Source organism: Henckelia pumila, chromosome 3 (genome assembly GCF_033568475.1).
Source record: "Henckelia pumila isolate YLH828 chromosome 3, ASM3356847v2, whole genome shotgun sequence".
Lineage (NCBI taxonomy): Eukaryota > Viridiplantae > Streptophyta > Magnoliopsida > Lamiales > Gesneriaceae > Henckelia > Henckelia pumila.
Window position 1 is genome coordinate 27,571,423 of NC_133122.1, and position 14,348 is coordinate 27,585,770.

The window sequence follows — 14,348 nt, forward strand, 5'->3', positions numbered from 1 at the left end:
ACCTCCTTCGTTTAATTCTATCCACATTGGCTCGATCAGACCATGACTCTGATACCACTTGTTGGAACAACGAAACCCGATATCCTCTTATACCACTTGCTGGAACAACGGAACTCGGATATCTCCACAATGATATGATATTGTCCACTTTGGGTCTAACCCTCATGATTTTGCTTTTGGAACCATCCAAAAGACCTCATACCAATGGAGATATCATTCTGATGATGTCGAAATTTTATCTCAGGTTCGGTCTGGTAGAATGGATCCTCCAATTCCTTTCTAGAGTAGGTCGGGTCGGGTATCAATGAAATCTGCACAAGCAACAGCTAGGTCAAGGGGCGCCGAAGGTGTTTTCGGCGTGACCTCTCCGATGCCTAAGTCAGTGTCTTGAAGGAAGAGGGTATGATTAATGCGAAAACTGAGAGATATGAGTGTGTGAATGTAAAAGTGAGAGTGAATGTGTGATGAAAGATGAATAGTGAGTAATGAATGAACACAACCATAACAATACAAATATTTATAGGGATAAAATAGAGTAAGTTACCTAGTCGAATTATAACATGTCATGTGCTAGGACTCTTCATCCATTGGATCCTTCTTAAGTTTATCTCTATCTTGTGAATATTTGAAAAGATCCAAGCTTATCTCATATATATCAGAGTCCTACTTGAACTAGAAAATGATACCTGCGGCCCATTAGAAACAGCCAGGTCGGCCCATAATGACCAGCCTTGATCAAAATCCAACATAGCCCAAACTGGGCTGGACCTTGACATGTTGGGCCATATCGGGTAGACCCATTATAAACGGGCTTGGGTTGAAATATTTTCTCGGGGTAACAATAGTACCTCCCTAACTGGTCTAAAAGAAGAATGAGTTTAGACCAAGAATGTAGACCGGACCCCGAACTACATGTGCCTCCTTTGGACGGCCCAGATTTGAATCCGCGTGATGTGTTTTCAACGAACGGTCTAGATGAAGGTCTGATTAGAACCGAGCTCGAATAAAGAGCAATAGACGACAACCTGATGAAACCGAGCTCAAATAAAGAGCTGTAGATAACAATTGATGTTGCCGAGCGAATTGGGCTATTAAGATAACCACGAGTTGCGTGGGATTACATGATGCCGAGCTTGGTCGGGCTTTGGAGCATTCCACTGACGTGGATTTATGATGCCACTGATGTGGACTTTTTGATGCACTGATGTAGGCCACTGAAGTGGACTTTGAGTGTCAGACCTGTCTGGGCTTTGTATATCACTGATGTGGGCCACTGAAGTGGACTTTGAGTGTGAGACCTTCCTGGGCTTTGTATACCACTGACGTGGACTTTGAGTGTCAGACCTGTCTGGGCTTTGTATACCACTAATGTGGGTCACTAACATGGGCTTTGAGTGCCAGACCTGTCTGGGCTTTGTATACCACTGAAGTGGGCTTTGAGTGCCAGACCTGCCTGGGATTTGTATACCACTGATGTGGGCCACTGACGTGGGCTTTGAGTGTCAGACCTGCCTAGGCTTTGTATACCACTGATGTGGGCTTTGAGTGCCAGACCTTCATGGGCTTTGTATACCACTGATGTGGGCCACTTGTAACGCCCCACTGTATCAAGACGGGTCTTTTCAGCGTGCTTATGTCCTCACTCACACGCACCGTGGAAAACTTCCCAGGGGGTCACCCATCCTATAATTGCCCCAAGTCAAGCACGCTTAACTTTGGAGTTCTTATGTGATGAGCTTCCGAAAAGAAGATGCACCTTCTTGATATGAATAATGCATATGAAATCTTTTAAGCCCTCCTTAACCATGTAGTCCCATATCTATACAGTCTCAGAATCCCTCTCATTCCGGCACGGGATCGGTTCATTCATGTCTCCCTCCACCTAGAAGCCTACCAGGAGCCGCTCATTGTCCGTGCAACCTGGCACCGGCGATCACTCCCTGCCTCCTCAGCCCCGGGCGTCACACCACTGACGTGGGCTTTGAGCGTCAGATCTGTCTGGGCTTTGTATACCACTGATGTGGGTCACTGACGTGGACTTTGAGTACCAGACCTGCCTGTGCTTTTTATACCACTGACGTGGGCTTTTGATGCCACTGATCTGGGCTTTTGAGACCACTGATGTGAATTTTTGATGCCACTGATGTGGGCTTTTGAGACCACTGATGTGGATTTTTGATGCCACTGGTGTGGGCTTTTGATGTCGGGTCTGCCCGAACTTTATAAAGTGTTGAACCATAAATTGGGCCTTATTGCTAGATTGCATGCCCGATATGATATAATTGGGTCTTACTGCGAGATTGCATGTCTGATGTGATATAATTGGGCCTTACAGCGAGATTGCATGCCCGATATGATATAATTGGGCCTTACTGCGAGATTGCATGCCCGATATGATATAATTGGGCCTTACTGCAAGATTGCATGCCCGATGACGTAAAAGATGGTCTTACAGCGAGATCGCATGCCCGATATAATAAAATTGGGCCTTACTGCAAGATTGCATGTCCGATGTGATATAATTGGGTCTTACTGCAAGAGTGCATGCCCGATGTGATATAATTGGGCTTACTGCAAGATTGCATGTCCAATGACGTAAAATAACCCAAACAAAAATACAAGGGAAGAGAAGTCCAACAAATTTGATCACAAGAAAACAAACATGTAATTTTGATAGTAGAAGATGCCTCAGAATATTATTAATAGTGATAATAAATAAAAATTTAATAATTTAATTCAAACATAAAGATGATTGAAATACTTATCTCGTTCATGCGTTGTCGATGACATGACTTTGGATGTATAGCAAGATAATATCTTCTATACTTTGATCAAAGAACCGACTTGATGTATCAAGCAAAAATCGATCTCAACCTTCCAAATTGTGCGTCAAGATGTTCTGAACTCATGATAAAAATTTCAAATAATTTCAACGGTTAGATTTTTCATAATGACTTTTTCAAGAACACTGCTCAGAAACTATGCAAGCAGATTGTGTTGTAGCTCGGAGGTCTGAGCCACCTTTCCCCAAGTTCCAAAATTCCGATCATGATCTTCACCCTCCAGATACTAGATAACATAATTATAAATACTCATACCAAATTTGAACTCGATCCGATGGTTCAATTAATTCCAATGATTTTCGCAAGGTTCTGATGCACAAGCCATGCGAAAATATACAGAAACTGTGCGAGTGAGCAGCTGCTGTTTGGATGTCAAAATCCCATTGTAAAAGACTCCATTCACGATCTCCACTGTTCCGATCCTAGGAAACATATTTAAAAATATTTCTGCAAAATTTGAACCCGATCCGATGGTTCAATTAATTTCAATGATTTTCGCAAAGTTTTGATACGCAAGCCATGCGAAAATATACAGAAACTGTGCGAGTGAGCAGATGCTGTTCGTTGACTTCAGTCGCGATCTACACCGTTAAGATCCTATAAAACATATTAATAAATATGTCTGCAAAATTTGAACCCGATCCGATGGTATAATTAATTCTTATGATTTTTGCAAGTTTCTGATGCACAAGCCATGCGAAAAACACATAGAAGCTGTGCGAGCGAGCAGCGTCTGTTCGGCGGTCCAGATCTGATTCTACAAGATACCAATAACGATCTTCAGCATTCAGATCCTATAAAACATATTAATGAATATGCATACAAAATTTGAACCCGATCCGAAGGTTCAATTAATTTCAATGATTTTTGCAAGTTTGTGATGTGCAAGCCATGCGAGAATCCGAAATTTGTTTCTTCTCTTGTACTGCATCATCTTAACCCTTTGCTTTAAAATTCCCACAGACGGCGCCAATTGATGATGTCGAAATTTTACATCGGGTTCGGTCTGGTAGAATGGATCCTCCAATTCCTTTCTAGAGCAGGTCGGATCGGGTATCAATGAAATCTGCACAAGCAACAGCTAGGTCAAGGGGCGCTGAAGATGTTTTCGGCGTGACCCCTCCGATGCCTAAGTCAGTGTCTTGAAGGCAGAGGGTATGATTAATGTGAAAACTGAGAGATATGAGTGCGTAAATGTAAAATTGAGAGTGAATGTGTGATGAATGATGAATAGTGAGTAATGAATGAACACAACCATAACAGTACCTGTATTTATAGGGATAAAATAGATTAAGTTACCTAGTCGAATTATAACATGTCATGTACTAGGACTCTTCATCCATTGGATCCTTCTTAAGTTTATCTTTATCTTGTAAATATTTGAAAAGATCCAAGCTTATCTCATATATATCAGAGTCCTATGTGAACTAGAAAAGGATACATGCGGCCCATTAGAAACAGCTCAGGTCGGCCCATAATGACCAGCCTTGATCAAAGTCCAACATAGCCCAAACTGGGCTGGACCTTGACATGTTGGGACATATCGGGTAGACCCATTAAAAACGGACTTGGGTTGAAATATTTTCTCGGATAACACATTCCATTTATTAATTCATGGTCATTTTCTTAATCTAGCAATGTGGGACTTTGATTGATAACCAATAAATGTTTTGTTCACAAATGGAATCTAAATTTTGTGACATTTTATTATTGTATATATATGTGTGAGGCTTGTCGGGAGGAAATATTTATATATATCTGCCACTATTTCAGAAAAAAAAAAAGAAAAAGAAAAAGAAAAAAAGAAGCAAATAATAAAACGTTACTACAAATACTTAATGAGATTTATTACACGCACATGCGTATTAATTTAACATGTCGTACGAGCTAGTCAGTAACCCACATGCTCAACCTTATTTATATAATTTTCGACTTCTTACATAATTAGATCTTGCACTCGATCAATATGTTGGTTAAGCGGTGTCGCATATAGTCAATCCGTATAATACAAACAACAACGAGTTTATATGTAAAACACTGTACGCCTCTGACATTATAACCTATACTGCCAAGATAATAGACATACACACGACATTAAATTCGTCGACGATGTAATAAAATCTATGCATACGATGCATTGGATCTAGACTATACCGTGGTCCATATGTTATTCGTCGTCGCCTCGAAAAATTATGGCATATGTCCTTTAATTTGTCAATTGCTTGGGGGCATGATTGAACTTGGTGTTTTGTATTCGAGGAAAAGACAAAAAAGTCCCCAGCCCCTCACACCTGGTGGCATGCAAGTTTGCACATCAATTAACAATTTTGTGTGATCCTTATCTTGTTGCGCATGGCCTACATTAGCAATCATATATATAATGTGGATAATGTATGTATATATATGTATATTTAACCTATCATTAGAAAATCTCCTAACTTTTAGGTGTGTTTATGTGACCATGGACCATGGTGACGATTTTATTTTATGTTTTTTATAGAATTAGATGTAGAGACTATAACAGTATAACCCAATACATACCATCATGTTGTTTTATTTCTTAAAAAAGTTGAATTATTCTTATAATTAAAGGGTGAAGTTGAAAGTTTGACCTCTGGATTTGAATATTGCTGATTGTAAATCTGGTATTGACTATAATTCACAAGAACATTCTCCGGTCTTAGTAATTAAGAGGAGAAATATTACATTATTCGAGCAACTCTGAATGCTATTAATTATGTTCTAGCGTATTGTGTAGATTCTGATCTAAGACTCGTATCATTTGACGATACCATGTGAATGGGCATGGCTCAAATGACTTGAGTTCGAGCTCGAGTAACTTATCAAACGACAAATATATAGTACTCAAACTCGAACCAAATTCTAATAAAACATATATATATTTCTAAAAAAATGGAAGTCACAAAATTAAATTCTCGAACTCGAGGATAGAAGCACAAGACGTCTATCAAATTCAAGCTCCACTCGAACTAATTATCAAATTCGAAACGAGCTTTGAGTATCAAACTGCTTGTAGAGGAAGTACTTAACTTGGTTACAACACGATTGGCGGAGTCACATTGAAAACAGAGTAATTCGAAACCAGTGTATCGGGATCAATCTCTTCATTAACAATACTCGAATCCGAGATTTTGGCCAATGCCAACAAGTTCCTCATATGTGACACTAATAAAGTACTAATAATGGGTACTAAAAAAAAGAAGAAGAAAAAATGGCAACCCTTTTTCAATTGTTGTATTCCAAAAACTGCTTGAATTAATGGTTAAGGCTCAAAGTTCATTAATTAATTTTCATTGTACTAAAAAGCATATATATATATATATATATAGATATGTTCCATTTGAACAAGAACATTGAAATAAGAAATCAAAGAACCCGGATAGATCCCTGCATCAAAAGCGAAGAAGGCGGCGATTCGTTCTGCCTCTGCCCCATGGAAGTAGTTGGACCGGAGCTTGAAAGCGATAGATCTAACTCAAGATGATCGGATGCATCCGGAGAGTACGAACCTTTCGACGTGCCCGAATGCTCGTCGGACTTGAAGTTGAGAGATTCATAAGCCCAAATGACATTTTGCTGGGCCATCTGATGATCAAATGGAATATTATTGATATCCTCATGAATTAATTCTTGGCCCGTATGATCATTCTCAGTCGTCTGATGCACTAAATTCATGTCTCCAACCTACATCCATGTTGTACTAAAATGCAACATTAGAACTAGCTATATAATATATCATGACTAGCAGCTACACGAAAAAGAAGACGACGTTTTTCGGGGTGTTTCGAGCTAGCTCGTTTTAATTACCATGTCGAAGAGGCTTGAGCGTCGTTTCTTCTTGTTGAGGCTGCCCTGTCGGAGGAAATACTTCTGAGCATGGCTAGCAACTTGAGTTGGAGTCCTTGAAGTCACGAAGTTTCTTGAAATCCCCCTCCAATCTCCTTTCCCCAGCTTTTCCAGCCCCAGGAGGAACATGCGATGCTCCTCTTCTGTCCATGGGACTCCTGATCACAACCCAAATTCAACAACCAAATTTACATCAATGAACGTGCAAAAAGAGCTGAAAATTTCCATGTAATGTGATCCCAACCATCACTACGTGTATAAATTTTGGTAAAACCACAAGTTTTTCATGCCGATGGCATGGTACGTACGTATTTACTGGGGTGGTTTTTCGATATAACGTATTAAAAATATTGGTAGTATGAAAAAAAATCGATTTTGGTCAGGAACCCCAGCCCGTAGCAGGCCTACCTTTCTTTCTTTCGGGAGCTCGGTCTAAAGGGCCATCAGATTGGTAGCCAGTGGGCGTCTTATCGGAGTTTTCGTCGATCGAAAACATCGACGAAGATAAGGAAGTTGAAGGAGATGGAGATAAGGGTGATATGGAGGATAAGCAATCCAAACTAAGGCTTTTCTTGATGGGAGCCGAAGAGGAGGAGGAGGAGGAGATGTCGATTTGGACACCAAAAAGCCTCACTCCAACAATAGTCTCTTTGGAAGAGGTGTTGCAAGTTCTTGAATTGTGGCCAATGTTCCCACAATGTGAGCATTTTCTGCCCATTTTCACCCGTAAAAACCCGGGGATTTTCGCGCCCGAAACACCGACAACGCTCGTAAAAATGCAGCCTAGGTGTTTATTTTTGAGATGGAGAGGGAGGGAGGGAGGGAGGATACTTCAGAAGTGGCGTTCGGAACAATATATGATGAAGGCTAGGATATTGTATGTGATATGATGTATATGGTGGGTGGGGTTTATGAAAATGTATGCACAATAAGTTTACATGATTGGATAGACATTGTTTTATATGGGATATTTTTAGCCAACTTGGATCATACGATTTATGGCAACTATAACCAAATCTCATCCCACTGATCTTTTATAGGTAAAAAGAAAAAAAAATGTTTTATTTTCTTGCTAGGAAAATTTTCATCTTTAAGTTGGCATGTTATTGTATTCGATCATGTAGATCATCAATCTTGGTTAGATGTACGTAGTCGATTATAATGGATTTTTTTTTCGGCAATTTAACATTCAGTCTCCAAACCTAAATCTAATTTGGTGATCAGTCCCTGTTAGAAAAAACTTTGTTTAAACTCCCTGTGCTCACATGTTTTATTTTGGATGAAATTCGGTATATAACATGAAAAATATGGTACAAATACATGGTAATTGAGTATCGACTGTTTTAAATATTGGTACTAATTTATGATTTTTGAGTACTCAAATATGTAAGCAAATATTGATATAATGACACAATTATTTTTTTAGATGACCATTGGTACAAAATATTAGAAATACGATACTAATATATGAGATTTTAAGTATCAAATGTGTTAGATATGATATAAATATATGATTTTCGAGTACTAAAAAATATTGATATTAATAACATATTTATCTTATTTGGATAAAAATCAGTACAAAACATTTAAAATATAGTACTCATATGTGATATTTGAGTACCCAATGTGTTAGATCTAGTACAAATATATGATTTTTGAGTACTCAAACATATGTTGCAAGTTCACATTAATAAATATGTTTAGATTTTATACTCAAAATCTTATTTTTTGTACTCGATCTTAAACAATTAGTGCTCAAATATTATGTATTTATATCATATTTTCAATGTTTTGTACTCAATTTTATCCGAAAAAAATAAAGTGGGCCCAGGGAGTGCAAATAACTTTTTTTCTGACAAGGGACTGATTCTTAATTTAACTTTGAGTTTAGGGACTGAAGACTAATTCACCCTTTTTATTCACTTCTACTAATTTTATCTCGAATATTGAGTCGTCGAATAAATCAATAGTATCTTATGACTCATAGTTGTAGTCGAATAAAATGGATTAAATTTTTTTGGGTTCTTTTTTGATCGGAAGTTATAGTGTTTATCGAAAAAAAAAAAAAAAGGACAAAACAAAATACAACTAAAATGACAAAAATGAAAAATATATAAAAGTTACATTAAAAATAAAAATTTATCGTAATCGGACCAAAAATTACAAAAAAAAATACATACAAATTATTAAATTACAAAACTAAAAATACAAATTGATCATGATTAAAATATTAAATTACGTTCCTACAAATGTAATTTCACATATATATCTTTCGCTCATTCTCCATGGATGCATAAAGAAATTAATAAATATTTGTAGTAAGTGGACCCATGAAGTGGCCTTAATTAATTTTACATGCGTGCAGCATGTAGACATAATTTTCACAAATAATCCATTTAATTTCTTGTTTTCCCCCTCTAATTAAGAATAATATAGTTTCTCAAACAAAAAAATATAATGTAATATAATATCATTTTATAAATTAATGAGGATGTCGATAGTTGACAGAGATTTTCGGGGTGCAGTCAGTATCCAAGGCAGGTGCTATATATTGGCAAATGTAAAGAATGCATGTAAGACAAATTGAAACTCTAGAAAAGTCTCATGGTATGGTATATATATATATATATATATATATATATATATATAGGTGATAGGTCAAACAATTAACGTTAGTAGTGTAAATTGTAAAAGGCTGGAAAAAAAAACTACGAGCAAATCAGTATATATTACTTAAAAATAAGTACTGTGAGTTCTATCATTAAATAAATTAAATTATACAGTTCTTTCAATTCACGCGATGTTAAAATTTTGAAAATGGATTAATGATTGATAGCTGATGTCTTGTTTAGAGTATTAAACTAAAATGTTGACAAATTAAGTAATAAAAATTATAGACATATATAAAACTACAACAAAAAAAAGATCAATCGAGAAATAAGACATCCGTTTTGGGTGTTTTAATAATTAGTGGTGTTTCTTCAAATGATTGTACTATTAAAGATAAGCAGCAGTCATTGTGTTTCACTTATCGTTTTATCCGAACTTTATGTATAATCCAACTGAAAACTACTTTCATTTCCACATATTATAAATACAAGTGGCCTGAGAGATGCGTATTGTTGCATGTATATATACATAATATATGAATATTATGTATGACATGAATGTAATATATTTATATTTTAAAAATATTTTAATATTAAAAATATTTTAATATAAATGATGTTTAATATTAATAGCAAAAGCTCTAAAATATTTTATTTTTGTCACAAATTATTTCACATTGCACAATCAAAATATTAATTTCATTAATTAATGGAATTTTTTTATTTATCTAAGTAACCAATTTACATTGCACTAAAGAGTAGTTTAGGCAAGTGCAAAATTATACCATGACCACAAGTGGTTATTGTAGGGTGCTGAGCTATTTTGAAAATTTGATCATATATTTTTGTATTTTTATGATTTTAGTCTTCTATATTGACAAATTTCAATTTTGTACTCATCTATATTTCAAATTTTGGTAAGTTTAATCATTTTTTCTCAAATATGTGTCGTCAATGTGTTGTTGTCACATAACACCATGTCGATATATGTCAATGTCACGTGAAAAAATTACTGATGCAAATAAAAATACATTATCAAAACCACAATTTTTCGTATATATGCATATTTATTATATGGATTAATTGGCACTCACTACTCCACTAACAACACAAAGCCGAGAGATTGAGATGAATGTTCTTTACTGACTTCCTATCACCTTTGTTGCCAGATTTTCTTCAAGAAACTAGGATTACTTTTGGAAAGGATTGATTATATCATAAGGTGCTCTAGACAAAAAGTGGGTTTGCTTTATGTGACATTGAGAGTGTCAGTTTCTATGTATTTTTATACAAGACGATCGTGATATCATCTGAATTCGAAATAAAAAATATATGAAGCTTATCGAATGATTACAGGGATAACACTTTCAGTGTTGTACAAACTTAGCCCAAAAAGTGATCAAGTTTCTTGAATTAGAAACATAACATTAACTAGTAGAACTTTTTTCAACATACTTAATCGATCCCGGAACAGAGTATGATAGTCTTCTCCAATGTGGAAACTTTCAAGTTTTAAGTATACTAGTAAGTAGGACGTGCGTTGCAGGTGTTATACGATCTGAAAAGATGAAATTATAAGAATTTAAAGAAATTAAATATTTATGTAGATTTATTTGAGAAAACAAAATTTTCATTCTCCATTGAAATTTGAATAAAAAACATGATGTTCATTCTAAATTTTCGATATTAAAAAGTATTATAAATTTTTTCTGCCTCTTAATTTTTAGTTTTTAATCATGACTACGTTGTTTTTTTGTTTGAGTTTCTTGATTCTTCTATTAAAATCATCAATCCTCTCGTCATCTTTAATCATTTCGTCATCTTGAATCATTGCGATAACTTTTTTGAAGACGAATGACTTTGATTCTCTTTATAAGGTTTTGTTGTTTTGTTTGCGTTTGTTCTTCTCTTATCTTCAGTTTGTATTTTATTCATTTTATGAGTATTTTGTTTCTAATTATATGTAACATTTGTCTTTCATTGTTCTGGTTTCTCAAAATCATCTTCAATTATTTATAGCGTCACATTTTTATATGAAATATAATTGTCTAATTTGAAAGAAAAACTTGTGATCTTATTTTCTTAGGTGATAAAGTATGTTTTTTTTTTCAAGTGTACATGGTCGCTACAATATAAAATACGTTTAAGAAATATAAAAATATTGGAATGAATATTTTAAATTAATTTACAAGTGTGCATGTCGGTGTATTTCTCAATAAAACAACCAATAAATGACACTACAACGTTTCTTCAAACAATGTCACTTAATTTAGACATTTCACTTTGATCTTGGATGATTATTGTTATTTGGTACCTGAAAAACAATTGTGAGAATTTATACACAATAATTAATTTTTTTTTATTAAGAATCTATATATAGTTTAGCATAGGTGAGTATCTTTTGACGTCTTTTATATTGATCTTGACATAATTTTTGCAATTAAATCCACCAGAAGTTTTGATAACATCTTTGTAACAATTACTGCAAGCCTTGTACCACGACAATGCTTTATTTTCAATTTAATTGATGTTTTCTTTGATTTAATTACACTTTTCATATAAGAAGAATATTTGATCGTGAACAGGTCGAATTATTTTAAAGTTATATTCAATATAGGAAATTTGATTAATTTTAATTAATTTTGTAGATTTTAAAAATTCACGGGTATTCAATCCCGACTTTGTATTCTATACAAAATTCTAGCAATATTCAAAATAGATTTTCCTAGAGTTTTAAAAATTGAATTGATATTCGATCTTTACTTTTAAAAATCTTACAAAAGTCCACCAGTATTCAAAACTTATAACAAATTGATTGAATTCATTAACAAAAAAACATTAAAACATAAAGTAAAACTATAAATTATCTACAATTTTCTTTGATCCGACCCAAAGATTTGGATGTATTTTTAAAACTCATGATTTACATACAAAATTTCTCTTTCTCCTTCTCTTTCTTTCCGTCTCGTCTCGTCTCGTCTCGTCTCGTCTCCTTTCTATCTTACTCTCTTTTATCATCAAAATGTATTTTTATATTTTCACTTTTTAATTATCATTTTTATCTTAAGAATTTTTTTTTTCATTCTTCGAACAAGATTTAAATACTTTCTTAAGTCATTAATTTTTTTACAACAGTTTGAAATCAAAACCAAATTAAAATTATATGTTTTTTAATAAAATTACTATGAAAATCATAAAAATTTGTTGCCCATAGAATTAAAAGACGTTAAATTTTACAATAAATAAAATCTAAATTTTTTTGTTAACTTTTGAAATTTATTATTTTTTTCGTATTTTCAATTATTATGTAAATTAATATATTTTTATTCAAAAATTATATTTACACAATTGTAAATAATATTTTTGAATATTATTTTTACATGAAGAGATATATTATAAATTCAAACATAAGGTTTCTGATTTAATAAAATGACAAATTTTTAAAAAAATTAATGGTATATAAAGAAGCCAACAGATAGATGCAAATACATGTATGTAAGAATTAAAATGATTTAAATTTTAAATAAGTAAAATCTATGTATTTTAATAAATTAAAAATTTATTTCAAACTGATATACATGTTAAATAATTATTAGTTCAAATAGATCAATGAAAAAGAATAAGTTATAATAACAAACTTAGAAATACATATCGGAATTAAACAATTCAATTATATATGAAAGATGTGGCGTAATATTCAAAATCATGGATATTAATATAGATAATTATATATTGAAGGTTTTTTTTAAATAGAATTAAATTAATTTCATCGCATCAAATCTTACAACATTACATACCCCAAATTCAACAAAAAATACATTATTGTAAAACCGATTGTCGAAAGAATTGAATGAAAATGTATTATTATACGACCATATGTTAGAACCTAATGGGGGGATTTAGGTTCTATTGACAACTTTAGCAATTTAAAGCGATTATGCAAATACGCAAGCGGAAGACTTAAAGCAATTAATAATAAGTGCAGTAAATAAATGCGTAATGTAAATAAAGCAATAAAAGAGATAAGAGATGTTTATGGAAGTTCGACGATAAATCGTCTACGTCTCCCCTTCTTGATTAAGATCGATTAACCAAGGATCCACTAGCACTTCAAACGACTTGGCTTTGATGGCTCCAAGGATAGCATTACAACATGACACGATCACCGCGCCGATACAACTCAACACTTGGCCTTAAGGGCTCCAAGGATAGCCTCAACAATCATACAACACTTGGTTTCACACTCAAGTGTTTACACCAACGATTTCACAACCCTGGATAGAACTCGATATATGAATATATTTTGACTCAGGGGCTACAAATTGCTCAACAAATAGCTCAAATAATGCTTAAGAGGATTGAGAGACTTGAAGATGTTGGGATGCTTGAAATGGTCTCGGAATGCCTCTATTTATAGTTGAAAATTCGGCATCAATTGGAACTTCCGTTCCCAGCATCGGAGCTTCCGAAATTTGAATTCTGAGTCACGCGGTTTGTACAGGATCGGAACTTCCGATCTCACTTCGGAGCTTCCGATCGGCGCATTAAATATGTTGTCGGGCAAAAGTCTTCCGGACAGGATTATCAGGCCGCCGTAGTAGATCGGAACTTCCGATCTATGATCGGTGCTTTCGATCTCGTCACTTCGTAGCTTCCGTTCTGTTTCCGAACAATATAAAATTTCTTAAAAATAGATCGGAGCTTCCGAACCATGATCGGAACGTCCGATCGTCCCTTAGCTTCCGAAGATCCTTCTGATCCTGATCGGAGGTTCCGAACTCCAATCGGAACTTCCGAACTCGTAGTAGTATAAGTCTTTGAAATTTGTTTCTGATCTTGAATAAACTTGTACGAAATTGAGCCTTGAAAATTTTAACTCTGTAATAAGCTCATTGTAAACATTAGTAACATTTTAACCTAGACTTGTTAATCATCAAAACATAAACAAAAGGGTCTTGTTAATGCATTAAAAACATTAATCTCACAATCGAGATTTATATGCGTTTAAGGCGTAACACCATATACTTTG

General features: G+C 34.3%; 1 protein-coding gene across 1 annotated transcript; it reads right to left on the reverse strand.

The window, feature by feature from the left end:
* Positions 1-5,889: 5,889 nt before the first annotated feature.
* On the reverse strand, positions 5,890-7,633 carry LOC140892509 (transcription factor MYBS3-like). The gene is made up of 3 exons (XM_073301432.1): positions 7,119-7,633; positions 6,672-6,868; positions 5,890-6,548 (listed from the first exon to the last, which is right to left on the reverse strand). The coding sequence occupies exons 1-3, from the start codon at positions 7,426-7,428 to the stop codon at positions 6,231-6,233; spliced, it is 825 nt and encodes a 274-aa protein (XP_073157533.1). The 5' UTR covers positions 7,429-7,633; the 3' UTR covers positions 5,890-6,230.
* Positions 7,634-14,348: the final 6,715 nt, after the last annotated feature.